At 45.3% G+C, this 22220-nt stretch overlaps 4 protein-coding genes and 1 long non-coding RNA gene across 6 annotated transcripts; all 5 read left to right on the top strand.

Moving 5' to 3' along the window:
- The first annotated feature begins 621 nt into the window (after positions 1-621).
- Positions 622-7657, top strand: crlf1a (cytokine receptor-like factor 1a). 2 transcript variants are annotated; one of them, XM_037241327.1, is made up of 9 exons: positions 622-890; positions 2113-2391; positions 3506-3635; positions 3881-4050; positions 5423-5580; positions 6281-6355; positions 6647-6740; positions 6829-7013; positions 7106-7657. In XM_037241327.1, the coding sequence occupies exons 1-9, from the start codon at positions 818-820 to the stop codon at positions 7127-7129; spliced, it is 1188 nt and encodes a 395-aa protein (XP_037097222.1). In that variant the 5' UTR covers positions 622-817; the 3' UTR covers positions 7130-7657. The 2 variants fall into 2 exon arrangements, with proteins under 2 accessions (XP_037097222.1, XP_037097223.1); XM_037241328.1 differs by having other exon boundaries at positions 6829-7017; positions 7106-7144.
- A 564-nt stretch (positions 7658-8221) lies between these two features.
- LOC119116171 (outer dense fiber protein 3-like protein 2) lies at positions 8222-10289 on the top strand. The gene is made up of 5 exons (XM_037241393.1): positions 8222-8838; positions 9120-9230; positions 9305-9427; positions 9498-9639; positions 9712-10289. Exons 1-5 carry the CDS (start codon positions 8790-8792, stop codon positions 10055-10057), a joined length of 771 nt encoding a protein of 256 aa, XP_037097288.1. The 5' UTR covers positions 8222-8789; the 3' UTR covers positions 10058-10289.
- A 575-nt stretch (positions 10290-10864) lies between these two features.
- Positions 10865-16388, top strand: LOC119116167 (phospholipid phosphatase 2-like). The gene is made up of 6 exons (XM_037241385.1): positions 10865-11043; positions 14889-15040; positions 15100-15362; positions 15480-15537; positions 15607-15783; positions 15912-16388. Exons 1-6 carry the CDS (start codon positions 10983-10985, stop codon positions 16050-16052), a joined length of 852 nt encoding a protein of 283 aa, XP_037097280.1. The 5' UTR covers positions 10865-10982; the 3' UTR covers positions 16053-16388.
- Positions 11066-12875, top strand: LOC119116224. Its single transcript, XR_005096247.1, has 2 exons — positions 11066-11828; positions 11933-12875. It is a non-coding gene; the product is annotated as an uncharacterized LOC119116224 (long non-coding RNA).
- Positions 16389-17547: 1159 nt separating the features above from the next.
- srsf5a (serine and arginine rich splicing factor 5a) lies at positions 17548-21731 on the top strand. Its single transcript, XM_037241370.1, has 8 exons — positions 17548-17678; positions 18554-18682; positions 18792-18862; positions 18948-19070; positions 19154-19223; positions 20487-20560; positions 20650-20754; positions 20943-21731. Exons 2-8 carry the CDS (start codon positions 18557-18559, stop codon positions 21289-21291), a joined length of 918 nt encoding a protein of 305 aa, XP_037097265.1. The 5' UTR covers positions 17548-17678; positions 18554-18556; the 3' UTR covers positions 21292-21731.
- The last annotated feature ends 489 nt before the right edge of the window (positions 21732-22220 follow it).

Below are 22220 nucleotides of genomic sequence, written 5' to 3'. Positions count from 1 at the left end.
AACAAGATAATGCCAGCTTGAGTCTTGTGAATCACGTCGCGTTCCGGGCACAGCGAAGGGCCTGTATAGACGGCGACCTTTGGTTGACCCGCCCTCCAGAAGGGATTCTCTTGTTCCCGCTTGAGAACCTTTGTCAGCGTCCAGGAAGTGCGGAAGCAATTTTACCACCAACACCCTGTCATTTATGTACCGTCAGTGACCATCTGCAATTCCTTAGAACATGACATTTTTATTTATGGTGGTCATTTGATGGTATGTATTTATTGTAGCAGGGGCGATTCAAGGTCAAAGGTCAGACCTTTAGATAAATAGATAGACAGATTGAGGAGGGCTATGGAGTGAAATCCATAAAGGGGGGGAAATAGTTTAAAAGCATTTTTTCCACATAATGACCAATTAGGAGGTGTGTAAAACTCCACGTAGGTGTCCTTAATATTCTGACTTGACGTCTCATCCCGACAACGTGACGTCTATGTTTTCTTTTCGTTGGAACTTGAGCGCGTCTTGAGTGGGAATGTTTGAGGTGAAAGTGGGGATGGGGTGGAGGCAGGAAGGAAGAGGGGAAATGAGGCAAGAGGGAGAGGAGGAATAGGAGGAGGAGGCGGGGCTTACAAGTATGAATTTGGGTATGATTTAAGCAGCAACAGGAGGAACAAGAAGACGAGCAGACGAGCGAGTGGGACGCTTTTGCTAGCCGCCTTTTCCACGTGTTTTTGTCTCCTTCAATCCACATTTTATGCGCAAAGTGTAGTTGCGCACGCAAAAAGCGTCGAGTGAAGAAGTCCACCAAACTCAGAGGAGAAGCAGAAGAGTGGTCATGGATACGTCCTCACGGATTCTCCTGCTGTTCCTGCTCCTGCACTCCGCTGCCGTCTTGTCCCTGTCCACACGTAAGTCAAGTCACACGCCCGCTTTGTTTTCTTTTTTAGGGGGGCGCAAGCGTCTTCTTAAAATTTGCACGGTGGTTTTTCGAATCCATGTGTCACATTGGGGAAAGAAAAGATAATTAAAGCAACTTTAGGGGGCTTCCCACGAAGGTGCCTCCTCCCCCAAATGTTTGACACCCCTTGGGGACATGCATGTATCTTTTCGGATCCATCAGTGCCCCCCCAAATAGACCCAAGAGGGACATATTTGTGTTGAGGACCCCTTCTCTATAACTATACACCCATATTGGGGCACGGAGGCAAAATGTAGGGATGGGAGAGTATTGATACTGTATCAGGACCTTATTTTAATGTATCGGGACCGCAGAGGTTGCCGATACCAGCCGCCAATACAATATAGCATATTAGACAGTCCTCCTCAGCAGTAGGTGGCGCTATCAATCCACAAAATGAAATGTTTATATCTCCCCTAAATGTGTTTTTGACCCTGAGGGCAGCAGGTGTGTGCAGACTCCCGTGATCACGAGTTCATCTGTGATTGGGAAATTCTGAACACAGCCCCACTTATCAGAGGGTGTGCGCACTTGTGCAACTACATGATCTCACTTGTTTATTGTTATTTTCCCTCTTCAATAGATGTTTTTTTTCTTAACACAGATTCCTGGTCACATTAATGGTGGTTAAAGCTTTTTTTTTGTTATAACACCAAAAGACGCCTTTGAATGAATGTGTCGACTTTTTTATAGCTACTTTAAGTGCACACCGGCCTCATATTTGCGCCCGTGTGAAGTTCAGTAAATATGCGGAGCTACTGCACGGCTGACTTTCAACAAGTCTGCAGTCTATAATTCCTTTAACACTTGAGGGATCGTGTGTGTGTGTGTGTGGGGGGGGGCAAAACAGTGACATCATTAGCTTGGGTCTCCGGGAATGTAATGTAAATAAATCAACGTAATGTGCGTTTCCTGGCTTAAGTGACTAGATGAGGTTTTTTTTTTTTTTTTAATGGGAAGCAGCAGTAAGACTTTAAAGGGCGCTGTAAAAAGAAGAAGAGGGAAGACAAAAGGCCCTCATCCTCAAACGCTTCCTGTTGTTTATGACAAGGGGCTACTTGCTCGTTACTGTCGTGCGCCCGGCTTGTCATGAATGATTGGAACCTTTTCCGGGCCTGACAATCAAAAGGGAGGGAGATTTTTCTAAAGTGTTCACCCCCCCCCCCCTACAGATGCGGCATGGGTCTCCCCCCAGGACCCTGTCCTCCGCGTGGGTTCCAACCTGACCGCTAGTTGCTGGGTGCAACCGGACTCCGGCGTCCACGCCAGTTCGCTGTACTGGACGCTGAACGGCCAGCGGCTGCCCGCCTCCACGTACCAAACGCTGAGCGCCAGCAACCTCAGCGTGACGCTTAGCGGGCTCAACGCCTCACGACAGCGGTCCGGCGACAATCTGGTGTGCCATAACCACAAGGGACACATCCTGGCCGGCTCCTGCATCTTCGTCGGAAGTAGGTCACATTACATTTTTTGGGGGGTGACAGCAATAAATGAATTGGATTTACAATAAACCAAAATATATTTTTTTAGTAACGCTAATGTGGTCGAGTGCCGCCACAAAAAGATTTGGACGCGAGCAAGACCATCATAAAGGAAGTGGAATATGAAGGAGGGAGCGGTGGGCAGTTTTTTTTTTTAGGCTCTCTGTGTACACTTGTGGCCGTAATTTAAGTTTTAGTGTGTGTGTCGCTTTGAGTGTCTGTGTGGTCCATTACTCGCACTATCACTCACGGGGCATCACACTGACACTTTGCGCACACACACACACACATACTTACAAAACATAGTCGTCATACACACGCAGTAAACACTTTTTACGGCGCTCCTGTCAATACGAAGGAAAACCAAGCCTTAAATTCCTGCTCTGCTGAAAAATGTGCGTTTGCCTCCTCCGTTGGCTCTTGGACTGCCATTGTGCAAAATGATCCTAAACGCCTTTGACATCCAGAAGCCCCCCGAACTCAATTTAAAATGACTATGGATGATTTCCAGCGGTTCTGTCTTCATTTGTATTGTGCAAGGGGGCGGCTGTCATCAATAATCTGGCCATATTGAATCATGACACAGCCATTGTGTGCAGGGCTGCGACCATTGAAATGTCTTCGCATCCTACTCAATTGTATGCTAGCTCAATGCTAACATAAGATAGTGCTATAGATGGAAATTAGAAAAGAAGTTGGGGTAATTAAAAACATATTACTACATACTAGTTATTGATTAAAAAATAAATAAATTGTTCATTTTTTTAGAGCGTTTTTTTTTCCGAAAACGAGTTTTTGTCATTCTCCCGTCTACCGAAAAAAATCACTTAAGGCATCCAATGAAAATGATGGTGACACGCACGCACGCAGCATGGATCGTAATCTCTGTGCGCACTGACGGTGTTCGGAACCTTGTGTTCCCGGCGGAGATGGGAGGTGGACGGGGGGGGGTTATTGGCAGTGCTCTGAAATCTGATTGCGCTCCTACACACACACACACACACACACACAGGAACGCTCACCAAATAAAGTAAAAAACAGGCAAAAAAAAATATCCACGGATCCTCTCTTACTTTTCTCACAGTGCCTCCGGAGAAGCCTCTCAATTTGACGTGTTGGTCTCGGAACACCAAAGACCTGACGTGCAGCTGGGCGCCAGGAGGGAAAGGGGAAACCAGCATTACGACGCAGTACTTGCTCAAGTACAAGCTCAGGTGTGTGCACGCTGCAAAACTGAGATATGACACAATTTAGCATTTTTGATACCGGCACCAATATGAATACGCCAAACGGCGGTGTGTGTTCCCACCGTCTGAAGCTTTAACAAGCTCCGAATAATTCAATGAAGCAATTTAAAAGCCTTCAATAGAGGAAGTCGGTGTGTGGCGCAACAAAACAAAAAGGTCTCGTAAAAAGCAGCCGAGTCATCGCCGTCGCCGTGCCCCCCCCCCCCCCGCAGGTGGTACGGCAAGGAGAAGGAGTGTGAGGACTACACGCACGCTCAGCCGTACTCGTGCAGCATCACTCGTGACCTGCACCTCTTCACCCCGTACGAGATCTGGGTGGAGGCGTCCAACCAGCTGGGCCGCGCCGCTTCCGACGTCATCATGTTGGACATCCTTGACGTGGGTGAGTGTCGACACTCGGGCGACCTCTTGCTGACCTCCTGCTGGGGTGTCGGCCATGCCCCGGGCGTCAAATAGACAACAATGGCTTCCAAAGATCCAAAAAGAACAATGCATAAATGCATGCATGTAATTTAATAGCAAAAAAATCTTCCGTCATTATGTTTCAGTTTAAATTGGAAACAAATTGTCTGTGTGTGTGTGCGCGTACAAAACGTGTAACGCAAGAAGAGAGTCACCGCCAAAACGACGTAACCTCATTTGGACACGCAGAGAAATTGCAAAATGGAAGATCTGACCAAATGAAGCAATCATAAGATGATGTTTTATGCAACAACTTTCCCAACATGTTGTATGTATTACACTGTTCAAATGTTTTTTTTGGCCTGGCGTTTGGTTCATCTATGCTAACAAGATGCTAGCATGCTAACCTGCTTCCAGTCCAGTGGACTTGTCTACATCCCTGCTTCAAATCCAGGATTCTTGAAGCGCTTAAGCTCTTTCAGGCTTTTATCTGGGGGGCCTCGCAGCTTTTAGCGAGCCAGCGATGTTACCTTTTAAAGTATTGTTCCGCCCGCTGCTAACTTGGCGGATTCTTCAAAAGACCACCATCTCGGGTTAAAAACGAGCGGCCATCGCTGCAACCCTTTACCTGTATACACGCCGCCCCTGAGGCGAGGGCGGTTTCCTGGTGAGCGTATAGAAAACCATTTTTTGCGTGTGACACTTTTGTTTATTTGGGGTTGTCCCGGACGCTGGTTTGGGTTCTCGTCAAAACACGCAACACTGCGTCACAGCGGTGAGTCACGGTTGACAACGGGCGGGAACACCCTCATCACAGATTGTTGCGTCGAGGATACTTGCGCGGACGCAAATAAATTTCGTTTCAGTCTTTTCACTTTGTTTTAAAGTTTCCACTCCACCAATATTTTTACTCTCTAAAATCCAAGTCAATCCCACTCAAATATTTTGTGTCAACTCTGGTCTAAAAAAACAATCAGGATTTAGAAAGTATAGAGACATCAGGCCCGCCGCTCGGAATTGACTTGATTTCTCCAGCGGCCAACATAAACGTCGCCGCGAGAGAGAAGCTATTATGGGTCCGGCTTGATCGGCACCATCTGTGTCCTGACAGCAGAACATCAGCACCTTCTTGTAGGCGAGACGTGTTAATTACCGTAATGCACAAACGACCGTGCAGCCTACATTCTTTCGGAGTGACTTTTTCCAGAAACGCTTTGGAGGTACGTCGATGTAAACAGTGGCTTGCATTTGGAGAAAGAAATTGTAGTAGCGAGCGCCGATCATGTTTTCGAATTGTTATCCTTTTAAGATGTTGTGAATTGACATCTCACATGACAACTTCTCTCTTTTAGTGACAACGGATCCTCCGTCGGGGGTGACGGTGAGCCGCGTGGGGCAATTGGAGGACCAGCTGAGCGTTCGCTGGGAGGCCCCGCCGGCACTCAAGGACTTCCTGTTCCGGGCCAAGTACCAGATCCGTTACAGACTGGAGGATAGCCAAGACTGGAAGGTAAAAGCGCGGGGGACAGAAATATATATACAGTTAATATCGTCAAAATGTAAAATATAGTTGATTATTGTTTTTTTTTTTAAAAAAGTGTTTTTTTTGTTGACAAAAATATTACATTGTAGTCGCTTAACAATTTTTATGAGCTGTTCCGTTCACGGCATACCACCAAGCACATTCCTGAGTTCTTCTTCTTATCTCATCATCTTCTAAGTCAACCTCCATTCAACTCTTCAATAAATGAACAATACAACACAAACACTCGGCCCCGCGCAGCGATAAGCTCTGAGGTCATCAAAGCGCTTTCACGTAAACGTCAGCCGAGCAAGTCTTTGCATGTCGAGTGGAAAAATGGGCGAGGCGGGCGAGGGCCAGACCCGAGACCAGGAGTGAGCGGAGGGACTCGTGTCTTCAGCGTGGCCTTGTTGGGTTTTGTAGCGACGAGAAAGAGAGATTTTTGAGTGAGAGAGCGCGCGCGTGTGAGTGTGTGTGTGTGTGTGTGTGTGTGTTGGCAGCTAATGGACAGCAGATCTCTTTGAAAGGTTTCCATAAACACGCCGCTTATTGCGGCATTCAAACATATTTGCGGCGGGAAGCCCGATTGAAGCTTTGTGTGTTTGTTTTGCCTTCAGTGCAGGTTGTTAATGCGAGTCTTTGTTCTCCACTGACTTCTTCCCGCTTGGCCTCTTGCCTCACTTTGCAGGTGATGGATGACGTCGGCAACCAGACGTCTTGCAGGCTGGCGGGTCTCAGACCTGGAACCGTCTATTTTGTGCAGGTGGCTTGTGTTTTGATGTTCTTGATTACTATTTACAAGACTTGAAATACTAATTGTAGTTTCTTGTCTAGGAACGTTTATAAATTTCAGTCCATACTTAGTATTGTTACTGCCCTCTAGTGGCTAAAGTGGGAAGGAACCACCTTTTTGGATCCTGGTGGCTTTTCTATTCATTTCAGTGAGGACAGATGATTTGAGATACAATCAAGCATGATCGAATTCAACTCGCATATCAAGGCACTAGCGTAATTATTCCGATTTTACTTTAACCGTCATTTTGTTGGCTGACAGGTCCGATGTAACCCGGTGGGCATCTACGGTTCCCGCAAAGCTGGAATCTGGAGTGAATGGAGTCATCCCACCGCTGCATCCACACCGCATAGTGGTGAGTACACACACACGCACACACACACACTTAAAAGCCGCATATCTGTGATTGTCTGTTTTTTTTTTTTTTTTTAAATGCTGCACAGAGCGAGCAGCGTCGGGCTCATGCGACCCCAAGTCGAGCGGCGACTCCAACTCGACCCTGCGCCGCGAGTTGAAGCAGTTCTTCGGCTGGGCGCGCAAGCACGCTTACGGCTGCAGCAGCATGTCCATGAAGCACTACGACCAATGGCGGGTGATCATGCAGAAGTCGCACAAAGCACGCAACCAGGTAGGTAAGCATCACCTCACCCGGACATGTACACACACACACACACGCGCGGTGGAGCACAATGAGTAACAGAGCGCGTCTCGTTCATTTAGGTTCTCCAAGGGGATAAGTCGTAGCACATGCCAAGTGGAAAAAAAACAACACAGAGCGATCGCAATGACAACCAGAGGATGGTCGTAAAAATTCGAAGGACTGTTTTTTCTTGTTGTTTTTTGCAGCCAGATGATATTTGGAGATGTTGCTTTTTTTTTTTGTCTGTTTTTGACATTTTTGACACAAATTTCCAGTTTGACATTTGCAAATTTGCATCTTGGAAAATACTTGGAGCATCCTGCCAAGCCAATTTTCTTCCCACATTTCCCCCCCGTCCCACGTAGGGAACATATAATGAATGTTAATCGGCGTTTTCTGAATAATATTTGGGGTTTGCAGTTTTTTTTGTTTGTTTTGCAGACCCCCTGAGAAAGGTACGCTAAACTTTCTCATTTTGTTTTGAAATTTACAATGCCGACCTGGAGGCAATTTCAGGCCCAAGGACGCAACTGAGCCACAGCTGCGCTATTGCCAAATATTGCTCTGTCTCTGAGAAAGTGAGGAGAAGTTTCATTCCATCGGGCTGGAGCTTGACTAAGAGGAAAAAAAAAGTGCTTTGCTGCCATCTTTCGGCATCTACTCTACAGGCACTTACAAACCACAAGTCAGTGATGTCCCGACCCACTAAAATTAATTAATGACATACTTCAATTGTTCTAAAAAAATCATTTATACCAAATTCCAGCACATATTTGTGTTTCACAACAATTCATACCAAACTTCCAAAATTAGCGTACGAATATAATGTTTGGTTGTGTCCTATTGTTTGGGGCAGGCATCTTTGGTTATTTCAGAAAGAGCAATAAAACTGCAAATGGGTGGGGAAGCGCAAATCCAGCCCTCATCATCACGCAGTATTTTGTCAAAACGTGCCAAAGAATTTTTGTTTGTGTGTGTTTTTTTTAAGCCAGACATCTCGTGCCTCGCCTTTATTTTTGTACTGAATCATAGCGGCATATTTAAGAGTGTGTAAAGTTATGTGTTTTGATTTTAAGTTATGTTTTAGCTAGTGAATAAATATTAATGACTGACTGAACTTAGCATTGACCGATTGCTGTGTGTTTTTGTTTGCACTGTTGTTGTTGTCATCCAGAAAGAAAAAAAGAAAATTACAACCAAGAAACTATTAGCATAAATAAATAAATAGGAAGGTATGATGGAGTAGTCTCTGTAACAGCTGTTTATCAATATGTGGCAAATTTGAGCTGTTCCGCCTTTCGAATTGTCCTGTTTTGCCACAACGTTAGCATAAATGCTTCAGACGCCAACTGTAACATGCGGAATGTTATGAGGTTTGTTTAGCGTCATTATCGTCCAGCCAAAGCCTGCAACACAAGACAAGTGTAAGTTGAGTTTAAATGTTTAATAGCGTGTGCACTGAGACGCCGTTAGTTACACAATACACAGCACAATACAAATCGAAAAAGTGGAACCCAAAGGCTGCACGAGTGCATGTTCCAGAAAACCATCATCGGTTTTATGATCTTAAACATGATTCGTCAAGTCTTTGCGCGTTCTTTGAAAAGTAAAACGCAGGCTCAAGTTGTGACCTTAAAAGACTTTGAGGTGGACAATAGCTTAGGTCGCGTCATACCCATGCTGGTAAATAATTAATCAAGGGCCAGGTGAAGGCTATAAAAGGAAAGCAAGTTATCTCAAAGCAGAAGAAGAAGTGGTCAGAGGATGGAGGAAGCGGCGAAGAGACGGCCCCTGATATCTGCTAAAGTGAAAGGTCAGTAAAGAATGGAGATATGAGTGACACCACATCAATTTATCTTAGTGTTTCAGTCTGCTAGCTTCATGCTAAAAATGTTGCAATGATTGTAGGCAAACAACATTTCAAACGTGTTCTTTATCCTCTGCGTAGAATGACTAGTATTAATGCCGTACTGATGAGATGAGAGAGACCTTGTGTGTAATTTGTTAATGGACAAATTTTTCACAACTTGCTGTTCTCTTTTGTGAGTCGTGCACATGTGTGTGTGTTATGATACTGATCATCATCCCAATCAGGACCAGGCCCAGGGCACTACGCTCTACCCCCGACAGTGGGCTACGTCAACCATGATGTCACCAAGCCCAGCAGCCCAGCTTACTCCTTCCGCACCCGCATGAGCAGCACCAGTGAGTTCCAATAAGACGTACAAACCCACGTGTTGGTGTGTAATTGTGTAAATATGTCCAATTTCAATTGATAGTGATCTCTGTGGACTCCAGCCCGGGACCAAGATACCACGTCGGTGCTAATGTGACACGCTTTGGCCGAATGGACACGCCCTCTTATTCCATGCTAGGCCGAGGGAAGCGGATTACTAGCAAAGGTAAACGTATGAAAATATCGGACAATAATATAAGTGCCTGATTAAGTTACGCTTTTTTTTTTTGTCATAGGGGATCAGTTGCCGACTCCGGGACCAGGTGCCTACAGTCCGGAGAAGGCTCCGCCTCTCAACACTCAGCGTCGACCGCCAGCCTACACGATTGGAGCCCGCACGTGCTACCGCACTGTGGATGCAGTACCGGCACCCAACAGGTGGGGGCACTTTTTTATGATTTTACTTGTTTGGGAAATCAAAATTGAATTTAAAAGGTTGTTGTTGAACAGCTACACGCTCCCCAAGCTGTTGGGCAATCAGGTCCCCAACAAGCCATCCAGCGTCAGCTACAGCATGTCGGCCCGCCGGAAGGTGGGGGGTCCCTCCGTAGACCTGGCCCAGAGTCCCGGGCCCTGCAGATACAACTGCATCGATCCGGATGTTTACCTCCAACGCCAGCCCTCCTTCTCCATGCAGAGCCGGACCAAAAGGCCCACTTACCCCTCGGTCACACCGGGCCCGGGCGCCTACCGCCCGGAGCGTTCTGGGATGCACCTCCGCAAGGCACCCTCCTTCACCATGGGGGTCCGCCACTCAGAGTTTGTCATGCCGCTTGTGCTGGACTTTGTCCACTGACCAGTTAGTGTCTTAGTACAGCAAGTAAAAAAAATTGGGTTACCACTAGCTTGGTTGTTTAATCGCCTAACAAACAAATTGGACATTTTGTGATGTTGCACTGGCGCTATTTTGTATTGCATATGTTGAAGAAAAGCTTCCTTTCAGGTTATAAAAGTGACAAGGGCCTCGCTGCTTGTACACACAAACCAAATTGGGACTTATTATTTTGGTATATCAATAATAAAACACAAGTGGCACACGTGTCATTTATCTGTTTGTGTATTTTTGTTCTTGTTTGGATAAATAATACAAGATTTTTTGGTTTAAAACAAATCAAAGCAAAGCATCAGTCTTCCACCCCTCATTTATTCTTCTTTTATTTATTTTATTTTTGTTTCCAGTGTAAAAATGACAAGACTTTTTATTGTAGCTTTTCCCATTCAAAATTTGTTGTTACTTTTCTTTAAAAAAAAAAAACTATTAAAAAAAACTACTATTACTACTCCTGCGAGTATAACTTTTTTCTTGTTTGTTTTTTCATAAAATATGAAAATTCAAAGTACAATGATGGAAGTTCCGAGAGACCACCATTATCAAATAGCTTCATCTGCTCGAGAGCGCCCTCTTGTGTCCATAAAGGCAAAATGATGGGTGAACGGGCGTCACAAGCGATCCCGATTGTCATCCGGAGAGGGAGGGCGTCGTGAGTGACAGTACCTTCCCAGTCTCTCCTCCAGGTGGTGGTGGTGGAAACAAGGCCGGGTAAAGCGAACTCTCCTCCCCTGAATCCTGACGTCAAGCCCTCCCCAAGCACCACCGTCGCCCACCCACCAACCCGCCCGCCACAGCACGACAGGTACGCCGAGGGGGCGGAAGGAAGACAGGGCCGGCAGACGCGGCGCCACTTAAACATCAACTTGGTGGTTCTTTTAGGACGGCAAACATGACAGAGCAAGGCAAGAAGGTGATTCTGGTGGTTGTGGATGTTCTCTGCGTCTTCATCGGTGAGTTTCTACCTTTTATTGTTCAAGCGTAGACAATCAAACTAAATGAGATTGCTTAACTCAAGCACGTGCTTTGTGCATTTATCATCTCATCGTTGGCCTCAACAAGTTGCACCATGCAAACTAGACTAGAAAACATGCAGTGGTTAATACACAGATGGTGTCTGAGTTCCCAAACTTTATTCAGCCAAGGCACATATTTTACCCACAAAATGTTTTTAAAAGTATTTTACTCAATAATTGTTCTGCCTGTCACTATACGTCATCGGCAAAGATAGATGAGAATTTGTATTATGTCAATTTAAATTGGCAAACCTCATGATGTCACATGACTCGCATGACAAAAAAAAAAAAAAGGTTTTGGAATTAGTGGGTTAGCGTAGCCGTACTGAAAGTTCTCTATCTTGTTCAAACAGGCCAGAGTTGGTGTGTGTTTCCCAACACATACACTTTAAAGAATGCTGCAGGCTTGCGCACACACACAAAGTACTGTAAAATTATTTAGGACTGTTAAATTAGAGCAGGTTTTACAGAATTGATTAAAAAAAAATACATGAATGGTGATAAAATATATTATTGTTATTAGTCATGTGATAAGCAGTTCTTGGATTCATTTCCTAAAACCGGTCAGTTGTTCGTATACATATATTAAGTAAAATAAAATAGTCAATTTTGCTTGAAAATTATTACAGGTATTTCTTTCTTTAAAGTGAGCCTTGTGTTTGTGTTGTCTGCACGTTTTCCAATTCTTCAGGTCAGTATAAGAGACACAAACACTCAACCAGGTATGTGTGTGTATGTGTGTGTGTACGGCAAACAAAACGGCCTGTCGCGACTTGCTCGGGTCTCCTCGATGACACTCAAACTTGACCGAATTGACGTCTTTCAGGTGTTGCTGGTGCCACATGGGAAGATCCGTGCTCCTCAAAGTTGGAATGGAATTATTAGACATCATTCCTTTATTGGCTATATCAGTTCATGACCCCCTCTACTGAGAATCTTCATGACCTTTAAGCCCCCCCACCCCCTCCCACTAAGGATTACCGATTGGAAAGGAGAGTAAAAATAGCTGGTTGTTGCAAGTCTATCAGCACGTTTGGCTCGCCGGCGGTGCAAAGCTCGGGTTTCCAGAGATTTCAAATGCAACGGCTGATTTGTCCCTCTGGATAGTCACAAACCAAAAAAATTCAATTGACGCCATTTTCTTTGCCCTACGAGCTGACTGACAGGCAGGAATGATAATAACAATTCTCAAATCTCTTCCTCCCCCCTTGCACACTTTCAACACTCTACTCGTCCTTTTTTTTTGTTATCGAAAGACATTTTTAAGACCTGTCGGGTTAAAATGAGCGAGTAGTTTGTGTGCGTGTGATGTCATCTTTGTGTGGTTATTTATATTTGTATATCATGTCCGCTAAATATCTTAAATGATCATTAGAAACTGCCGACTGCCAAATTGTGTGTGTGTGTGTGTGTGAGACAGATGGAGCTGTTGGAATGTGCTGATGTTCCACATTGGAGCTAAACTCTCAATGTGTGTGTTTTATTTTGCTCCCTTCCCCTCAGCGGTCAAACATCCATCCTGTCACTTTGTGTTAGCTCTCCATCGTTGAGCGTCCACGATGAGCCCCATTTTTTTTTTTTTTTGCAGAATAGGGGCAAGACAAAGTTGAAATCGTTTTGGATGAACCGATACTAGTCACTGATACCACGTGGACTTTATTTTTGAGGACTTTTATTAAATAGACGATCTGCCAAATGTGTGTCGGAGTAAAAGTGGGAACTATTGACTTTTTCTGCCTCACATTCCCGTGTGAAAATGAAAGCGAGAAGCTGAAGAGAAAGTGTGTTTGTGTGTGTGTGAAGTCCCATCATGCCTTTTCAGTTCACTCATGTTTCATGCGTCCGGTGTTTAGAGAGAATGTTATTTTAAAAAAATCCTTGTGGGGTGCCGCTATCTCTCGTTTCAATATTCTCAAATGTCGTTTTTTTTTCTGAAGCGTGCTTCTTCTTTCACAGCAGGCTAAAAGAGCTCAGCTTTACAAATGTAACTTTTTGACGGAAATTGTTAGCGATTGAACTTTCCGGTAAAAAATGGATAGTCATGCTGTTAAATTTTCACTTTAGTCCGATTAATTATTAATGTAATATCTAAAGCTAATTGTTAGCTTGTAGATAGAACACGGCGCAGCACTATTGGAAATTTGTGGTGGTCGTTTTGCAACTTCAGCGACGTTGGCCGCTTACCTGCTCCCGTCCGTCTGTCTGTCCGTGCCACCATCGTCATCGTCGAGGCCCTGAAAAACAGGAACACTTTCCACTTCCTGCTGGTGCCGAGGGTCAAGAGGAAGTTGTACTTGTCTCTGATCCCAAATTCCATCTTGTTTATTTTTCCAGTGTGCAATCGTGGGGGGTTTTGGGAACGCTTGAAAGCATCCTTTCCCTTGTTGCTTTTCAAATCTCTACTCAGGGGAAACTCTCATCTTAAGCGCCTCTTAATTTCTGATTTAAAAGTTGACATGAATAAACCAAACAAAAGGAAAAAACTTAAAAATGTACAGGTAGCAATGGGGCGGGGGCACAGCCACCCCATAGTTCCGCCCCTGGTCCCATGCAATCTGCTTTAAGGGTTTAATCAAAGTCTAGCCACAGAAAGTGTCGATGAATTTCTGAGGGAAAAGTTCAAACAAAATTTTAAGTGCAGTAATGTTTCTACTTAATGACTTCCCGCCACTGCTGTAATCTTTTGCTACGTCTCATCCAAAGAGGAGTTGACTTCCTCACAAAGCAGGCTGGGACGGTGGTTTAGCGCGTCAGTGGCGTGTTTGTTTTGAAGGCAAGCCGTTGCACAACTGCGGCCGACCGTGCGGCCACGCTGGCAGCGGACTTGTGTCGCACAAGCACTCGCTTATCAAAATGTTATGCTAGCACCCTGCAGAGTAAACAGTGGCTGGGCAGCGCACGCTCGGCCAACCGAAATAATGGACGTGAGCTTTCATCTAAATCAGAAAATTGTTAGAGCTGTGTTTATATTTTCTTTTTGGTCTAGGTATTTGTTTTTTTTTGTTTTTTTTTATGGGAAACTCACCTATTGGCTGAAGCCATGAGTAATAGGAAAGTAGTAATTATTTTGAAGTCAAATCCTGAAATGATACTGAAGTGTTTTGGAATGATTTTTTTCTGTTAATCTATTGATAAAGGAAGTTATAAACCCCAGTCCTATCCTACTGGCAGCAGAATTCTATTCTTCGCACCAGGTCACCCCGGTGCGTATTTGGTTGCGTTTTCTTTCGGTCCCACACTCTGGAGGAAGGAAGCAACGTGTTCACGGAGAGCGCTCTCTCCTTCTCGTACTTCATAAACCCGAGCCTAAGAAAACCATCCATTCTTCCCCGTTATTAGCTTTGGCAGCGGAATGACCAGTTGAGGAAAACAGGAAAAGTCATTTGAATTGTAGACTATTGTTCGGCATAGATTTAAGAGACAGCAATATATCCCCGCTCTTTATTTCGACTTGCACTTGGAGTCTTTTTTGTCACAAAGCATGTTGCCCTTTGACTTTTTTTTCCCTACCTGCTGACGGAGATTGTCGATGGCCGCGACGATACGCAGTCAAAGGTTGGACTCGACCAGGTCGCCATGGCAACGCTTATGACGTTTCATTGGAGCGGCTGTTTTTTTTTACTGTGTGGTTTTAGCTGTTTCCTGATCGGCCGCGGGTTCAAACGATACCACTGGACAACCCGTGTCGTGACCCGTGTGCGCTTGGAAATGTCCTAGCTCAACAGGTTTATTATATTGAAGATAAAATCACTTTTGCACTATTTTTTATTTTCTTTCTTCAGCGTCCCTGCCCTCAGCCATCCTGACGCTGATGTTCAAACCGTACCAGAGAGGCATCTACTGCGATGACGAGAGCATCAACTACCCCTACAGAAGAGACACCATCTCCCATGGAGCCATGGCTGCCGTCACCATCACCAGCTCCATAGTCATCGTGAGTAAGAAGCCGGTCTTCACAGCCTTGACTCTTAACAACACGGTTCCTCCGCTCAGATCACGACCGGCGAGGCCTACCTGGTGCACACCAAGCGCCTGCACTCCAACTCCCAGTTCAACCAATACCTGTCAGCGCTCTACAAAATCGTGGGCACCTTCCTGTTCGGGGCGGCCGTCAGCCAGTCGCTCACCGACCTGGCCAAGTTCACCATCGGAAGGCCCAGACCAAACTTCTTGTCCGTGTGCGCCCCCACCAGCTGCAACGGCTACCAGCTCCACCTCAACTGCACCGGGAGCTTGCGCAATGTCACAGAGTCCAGGTGAGTCGCCAAGAAATTATTCCGTAAATACAATTATGTCTATTTATTTTTATGTAAATGATTTGGAATCATTTTATATTCTTATTTAATAGCTCATTGCTGTTTCTCATTGCTCAGGTTGTCCTTCTACTCGGGGCACTCGTCGTTCGGCATGTACTGCATGCTCTTCCTCTCTGTGAGTTTACATCACAAACACACACACACACACACACACACATGCTGACCTTAAAACGGTGCTCCTTAGTTGTACGTGCAGGCCCGTATGCAAGGCAAGTGGACGCGTCTGGTGCGTCCCACCATCCAATTTTTCCTGGTGGCCTTCTCCTTGTACGTGGGCTACACGCGCGTCTCCGACTTTAAGCATCACTGGAGCGACGTGCTGGTGGGACTCCTGCAGGGGGCGCTCATCGCGGTTCTCACGGTGAGTACAGCAGGACGTCAAAATGTCGCTGAAATGTTTGCAAATTGTATATTTCTACTTTCTGTGTTAGCATTAAGCTAGGAGCTAGTGCGCTATTGTAACATATTTTGATTTTATTCCTCATTCAGGTTAAATACGTCTCGGATTTCTTCAAGCAACGCGGCGAACCGGCGTGCACGCGGACGGACGCCGCCGTCGACGACGAGCGACTTGAACACAAGCCCAGCCCGCAACGCCCCAACCACTACAACTACTCGCCACCCGTATGACACGCCAACACGCCACCCTCCTGTGCCATCATTTCATGTCCGCAACCACTAGCTGGAACTCTTCAACACATTTGTATAGCTAAACATAGAAAGTGAAATGTACATGTGTTGTCTCTATGTGCAATGACGCTTTTGTTATGGTTTGTTTGGAAAATCGATGCTGTGACTTGACGGAAAAATATTTTGTTTTTATCTAAAGTAAGACTGCTTCACCACTAAAATCTTTTACGAGCAGACCACTCGCTGCTTCAGCTAACACATTTTTATATACAGTATTGTTTTTTTGTGCATCATTACTGTGTCTTATCTAATAAACCGTGCTGTTATTTTTAACAATGTTGTAGAGTTCATGTTCTCCAAAGAACGCAGAAATTCGACTTCCTGGTCACATCTTTACGATTCGCCGATAATTATTCTGTCCAATTCTTTCTTTCTTTTGGGTTTAGTTCCCCTTCAAAGAGCCATAATGTTCCCGAGAAAGCACATGACAATTTGTCCTGCCTGCTTTTGTCTCTTTTCCAGGGCCAAACGTTTGCGTCAACAAAGTAACAAACAAAAAAAAGACTTCATTTGATGGTTCGGAGACAATTTGGATGGCGTCGAAAATGTTCCCTGAGGGCCTGGCAAATGGGAACGCTTTTGTGTGCACAAATCCAGTTCCTTCCTGCCTTTTGAACACGTGGAACCTTTTGTCATTGTTTCTTTCCTTCTTACGCGAGAGATTTTTAAGGTTGTTTTTCCATGACACCGATTCTTGTGTTTTTCTTGCGGTCTGGACTCTGGAGTGATTCCGTCCTCGTGTGCGGACCTGCTTCTGCTCATGCTTGTTATTCTTGAATGTCTCAACTGTGACTCACCGATTTCAAAAGCTTTTTTTTTTGTTGCCGAAATTGTTAAGGTACACATAAATTCTTTCTCCCCATTCATTACATTTCTATGGCAAAACACAAAAGTTCTTTTTTCCTGGAAATTTCTTGCCATGTTAGATGGAATTCAACACAAAGCTGCCACCATAAAAAGGAACTTCTGATGTTCTAGCAAGCTTTGCTCTTCAAAATTAGAAAGTTGCTTCAAAAATGAACACATGAATACACAAAAAATACGTGCTCCAAGTGGATGGATGGATGATTCTCCAAGTGTGGTCCAGCCAAGTCCCACTAGTGATACGTCAGCGCCCTCTAGTGGTAGCATTATTATTCATTCCACCGAGTTCTAGGCACAACGTGCTCCACTACAAAATTACTGGCTGCCCTTGGCTGCTCAGAAAAAATCAAACGTCAGTTCCATATATCCATCACATTAGTACAGAATAAAAATTAAAAATTAACTATCTATTTATATATTAACAAAAAGGACTCCGCCCAACTAGGAACTGTACTTCCTAGTGCATACTGTTAGGGCGTGTCTTAACCGGAGGCAGCAGCCAATCATTTTCCAATAGAGCGGCTGGACAGCCAATCATATTGCAGTAGAGCACATACGCCGAGAAGGCAAGTGGGGTTTCGTAATAACGCCCCGTTGTTCGCCATTTTGAGGTAGTCGAGCGGAGCCAAGTCAGAAGCAAGAAGTAGGAGAGTCCTTTGAACCATTTCAACTTAACCACAGACGTTTTTAGGCCAAGCCGAGGTGAGACCCGACACAAAACACTTTTAACATCCACATCAGCTCATTAGTTGTCCAATATGTCGGTGGAAATTTCACCCAAATTGTTTTATTTCATGTACTTAACGCTTGTTAGCTTGCTGTGGCTAACCGACATCGTGGCAAGCTAAAAGAAAAAGAAGGCTCCAACATTTCATAAACTAATCGATCCATTGTGCTTATTTTCGACGCTTTTTAGTCCAGTAATCGTTTTAAAGCAGAACATGAACTGTGGATTTTCCTTTTGTGTTTTAACTGCAATTCAAGCCGTCGTTTGCGCAGAAACATCGCGACGTCGTCGTAGTTATGGATTGCCCAGGCCTCGCATGCATTCTGTTTTGTTGGACTTTGATTCTATCAGCGAAATTAACTTTTAAGTCGGGAGAGAAATAAATGAGAACTATAGGTAATGGAGTGAGGCATAACATTATATATGAGATTGAATGATATCGATTCCGTTTTTATTTAGCTATTTATGGCCCCTGACGATTGTCGGTAGTGAAAGCCCTCCAGTTTGCTTGAACATAATTTACAAAAAAAAAGTCGGTTAGTGTTTATTGTGCCTCAGCAAAGCATTGCCTTATCTCGTAGTGCGGTAATGTAAATATGACAGACAGTTGCAGAACTGGTCGAATCACGATTGAGGCGGCCCTGAACTAGTCCTGACGCCACTTCGCCGTTTTTAAACGGCGTCTCTTGCCCTTAAACGTCGACTTGAATAGTAAAGATGACTCAATAATAAAGTATTGTTTTGAAGAGGAGATTGGGCTGTAGAAAAGCTTATGTGATTGAGTCATCAATGAAGTAAAAAAAAAAAAAAATCTCATTCGATATTTTGTGACTTATTCTCATCTTAACAGATCATGAGCGGCAGTCGGGTCTTCATCGGCCGCCTGAGCCCACACGCCAGAGAGAGGGACGTGGAGAAGTTCTTCAAGGGCTTCGGACGGATCCGCGAAATCAACTTGAAGAATGGATTTGGTTTTGTGGTCAGTCTGATCGCCCAGCTTTGATTTGCATGAGAATGTCTAATCAATATTTGGGGGGAAAAGAGTGACTTCGCCCTCATGGAAGTCATCCACGTTTTGTGTTTCTTAGGAGTTTGACGATCATAGGGATGCAGATGATGCCGTGTATGAACTCAACGGCAAAGAACTGTGTAGTGAGAGGTGAGTTTGAAGTCCAAAGTACACGTGTGTATTTGTTTTATCTGCCGCTCACGTGGACTTTCCCTTCCCGCTCGTTGTATTGCAGGGTCACCATAGAGCACGCTCGCTCCAGGAGAGGAAGGGGGGTTGTCAGTGGTGGCAGCAGCAGCTCCAGCTCCAGAATGGGAGGCTTTAGTGGTTATCGGCAATCGCGCAGTAGTGGCTCCAGGTACGTCGGGCTTCCTGCAATAATTTGCTTGTAATTGTGCACATTTTCTGTTAAGCACATTTTTTCCGCGTGTGTCCATGCAGGTATGGACCTCCAGTGCGCACAGATCACCGGTTGATAGTGGAGAACCTGTCGTCACGCATCAGCTGGCAGGTAAGATCAGTCTTGGCCTTTGTGTACATTCAAAAGTCTCCATTGCTAAGTACTCCTAGCTTTTATATTAGATTGTTTTTTCCAAATTGATGCAGCATATTAGCAATGGGGGCGAGTCAATACGAGTCCCCTTAGCGAATTGGCTAACAAATACACTTTTGTTTTTCTCCCAGAGAGAGCGAGCGTAAAAGCAGAAAATAAATGCTGTTATTTGGCTAGTGTAAAAAAACAGCCTTTTATGGTTGTCTAGTGTCAATAAAAATAAAATAAAAAATCGGCCAACGCACGACCCTCCCCGGAGGGCTCGCAAGTGTGTGGCGTCCTCTCTCCTGGTTGTGTTCTGAATGGTGTCCATTTGGTGCCTCTCCTTACACGCAGTTGCCGCCGGTCTAAAGTCTTGGCTGGGCCCCGGTAGCGGGCGAAAGTGGTCTAGCGCAGGATACGGTAGCCTTAGGAGGTCCGTAAGCCGGTCTGGAGGTTCTGTGGGCTGGCATCCCCGACTGCTGTAACGTCCTCTCAAATCTGCGGGAGGGCCACAAGCCGCCCTCTTTGGGGTGTTTTTCTGTTGCTGTGACGGGGTGTTGAGTGCCCCCTCCTCCCACTGCTACTACTCGCTCTCTGGTGGTTCCGTACTTGTGGAGGCCTGGAGGTCGAGGTCGTTTCTCGAGGGCTTAACACTGCATTGGTTCCCATTTGCTATTTGGACACGTGGCGCTATGCTAATGTCTTCCTGGTAATGGTCACGGTAAGTAGCATTACAACTCATGTGATTTTGTGTTCATTTATTTGATTTTTTTTCCTTGCGGGTTACCAGTGACGAAAGTCTGTACTGTTGACGCTTAAAGCGTCGTCAGGGTTGGGCAAACATTTGTGAATACTTTGCCCACCCCTGCACTGTAGAAATACTTTTCCACACTATTTGCTCGGCCAAAACATAGAAATACCAAACTGCGGCGTCACTCGGTCGTCGGTGAGTAAGGCTAATGTGTAATAATCTTTTTTAATTGTCCTTTTTCCAATTCGGCTATAATTTTTAATAGTGGCTATAACCCCCCCCCCCCCTTTTTTTTTAATTTTTATTTTTTTTAAATCCACAACATCTAACATGACAGTCTCCACACTAGACTAGCCAGTGAGTGTGTGTGTATGTGTTGCCATTGTTGCTGTGTGCTCGTGTCTCTCCCCTCCAGGTGTCAACAAAGCCTCAGGTTCCCAAGGGGGCCGCCGTGCGCCACTCTTGTTCTAACTCGTGCTCTTGCGCAGGACCTCAAAGACCTGATGAGAAAAGCCGGAGAGGTGACCTTTGTTGACGCACACAGACCCAACAAAAACGAAGGGTGAGCTTTCCGGAGCCGGCTCGGCCTTTCTTTCCTCCTTTTATCAAACACGATGACTCATCTCTCTCTGGGGGTGGGTGGGGCCACAGGGTTGTTGAGTTTGCATCCCGCAGCGATATGAAGAACGCCATCTCCAAGCTGGACGGCACAGAGCTGAACGGACGCAAGATCAAAATCTTTGAGGACAGTCGCAAGTGAGTCCGTGAAAATCACAGAATGCAGTTTTTGTTTATTCCACATATTAAGTACGCAATAGAATATCTGATACAAATATTTTGCTCTTTTAAGCAAATTCAAAGTAATTCAGGTTCTCAATGTAGTACTTTGAGCAAAGGGTAGGATGGAGAATCTTATTTATTTCTGAATATTTTTGCCCCTCCAGCCACAGCCGGAGCCGTTCTCGCTCCCGTTCCCGTAGCCGCAGCTACTCGCGCAGCCGCTCCAGGAGTCGCAACCGCTCCAGGAGCCGCAGCCGCTCACGCACGCCCAGCCGCACTCCAGAAAAGAAGACGTCGGGCGGCGGCCCCAAAGCCGGGGACCGCTCCCCCTCCCGTTCCAAGTCCCGGTCCAAATCCCGTTCCAAGTCACGCTCCAAGTCTCGCTCAAAGTCCCGTTCTCGATCCCCCCGGTCCCGCTCCCGTTCGCCGCCCCCGGCCCAGAACAACCAGTCGCGGTCCCGCTCCAGGTCCCGTTCGCGGTCCCGCTCGGCCTCCGCTGAGAGCAAACACTGAGAGGCCAAACGTGTACATGATTGTCCTTGTGAAATTCTGTGAAGGTTTGGCTCCTTTATCCTTATTTTTGTCATTTTTAGTTTGGATGTGCTTCCACAAGAAATCCCTATTTTTTTGTTTTATTTTTTGTTTCTAATGTGCTTGAATTAAGCCGTATTCGGTAATGTTTGCATCAGGGCCTGAGTGAGCGTATTTATTTCGGTGCAGGCGCCATCCTTTGAGATGAGGCTGTTGCCTTCACTGCTGTCACCTTCCAACAAGTTGAATTTCGTTGCACTGTCAGTATGTAATTGCACGGAAATTCTAATCAGCCATTTCGCTCATTCGAAATAAAGCTCACTCACTTTCTTGTGATGGCAAAACAAGCGACTTAAACTGATTTGTTTTGTGATTGCGTCACATCTGTCGTCTGATTAATAAACTTTTCACAAACTGCTTTAGTTACGTGACTATTTTATCATTGCAAACAAGTGATATATCATGCTCTTTCTTTCTGGTTAAGCAGATTTAAAAAGCTAAAATATGACTATTTTTGGACGATTCCTCGAGCTAAGCTGCTTTCATCAATTCATGTTAATCCTTAAAGCCCACGCTACACTCCCTGGCAGACCTGATTATGCTGTTATACTGGTTCATCTCCCCAAAAACTACTAAATATTGGAAAAAAAAAAGTGTATGCTAGTATTTCTGGTGTCCACTTGGGGGCAGTGTTACCAACATTTTGTATTGCGTACTGCAGGCACGCAACCCTCGTGGGGCAAAGCCGTTCCGAAATGGATCTCTGGATGGAAGCCTGAATATAAATGTTTTGTTTAGTAGCTGAGTAGAAAGGCACGTTTTAATGACTGTAAATTATGAGAACCCTCCGACCGCTTTTCCATTGGTGGATTATTGTAACCTGAGCTCAATGAGTTATCAGCCAGGTAAGT

This window comes from Syngnathus acus, chromosome 22 (assembly GCF_901709675.1).
Source record: "Syngnathus acus chromosome 22, fSynAcu1.2, whole genome shotgun sequence".
Lineage (NCBI taxonomy): Eukaryota > Metazoa > Chordata > Actinopteri > Syngnathiformes > Syngnathidae > Syngnathus > Syngnathus acus.
This window is presented reverse-complemented; position numbering and strand designations above follow the sequence as displayed.

Bases quoted from the DNA above. Each gene is read 5' to 3' on its own strand.
- crlf1a (XM_037241327.1), top strand. From the start codon at position 818: ATGGATACGTCCTCACGGATTCTCCTGCTGTTCCTGCTCCTGCACTCC. The intron at 891-2,112 runs GTAAGTCAAGTC...CCCCCCCTACAG, and splicing joins CGTCTTGTCCCTGTCCACAC to ATGCGGCATGGGTCTCCCCC. The intron at 4,051-5,422 runs GTGAGTGTCGAC...TCTCTCTTTTAG, and splicing joins GTTGGACATCCTTGACGTGG to TGACAACGGATCCTCCGTCG.
- LOC119116171 (XM_037241393.1), top strand. From the start codon at position 8,790: ATGGAGGAAGCGGCGAAGAGACGGCCCCTGATATCTGCTAAAGTGAAA. The intron at 9,231-9,304 runs GTGAGTTCCAAT...TTCAATTGATAG, and splicing joins CACCCGCATGAGCAGCACCA to TGATCTCTGTGGACTCCAGC. The intron at 9,640-9,711 runs GTGGGGGCACTT...GTTGTTGAACAG, and splicing joins GCAGTACCGGCACCCAACAG to CTACACGCTCCCCAAGCTGT.
- LOC119116167 (XM_037241385.1), top strand. From the start codon at position 10,983: ATGACAGAGCAAGGCAAGAAGGTGATTCTGGTGGTTGTGGATGTTCTC. The intron at 15,363-15,479 runs GTGAGTCGCCAA...CTCATTGCTCAG, and splicing joins CGCAATGTCACAGAGTCCAG to GTTGTCCTTCTACTCGGGGC. The intron at 15,784-15,911 runs GTGAGTACAGCA...TTCCTCATTCAG, and splicing joins CGCTCATCGCGGTTCTCACG to GTTAAATACGTCTCGGATTT.
- srsf5a (XM_037241370.1), top strand. From the start codon at position 18,557: ATGAGCGGCAGTCGGGTCTTCATCGGCCGCCTGAGCCCACACGCCAGA. The intron at 20,561-20,649 runs GTGAGCTTTCCG...GTGGGGCCACAG, and splicing joins AGACCCAACAAAAACGAAGG to GGTTGTTGAGTTTGCATCCC. The intron at 20,755-20,942 runs GTGAGTCCGTGA...TTGCCCCTCCAG, and splicing joins ATCTTTGAGGACAGTCGCAA to CCACAGCCGGAGCCGTTCTC.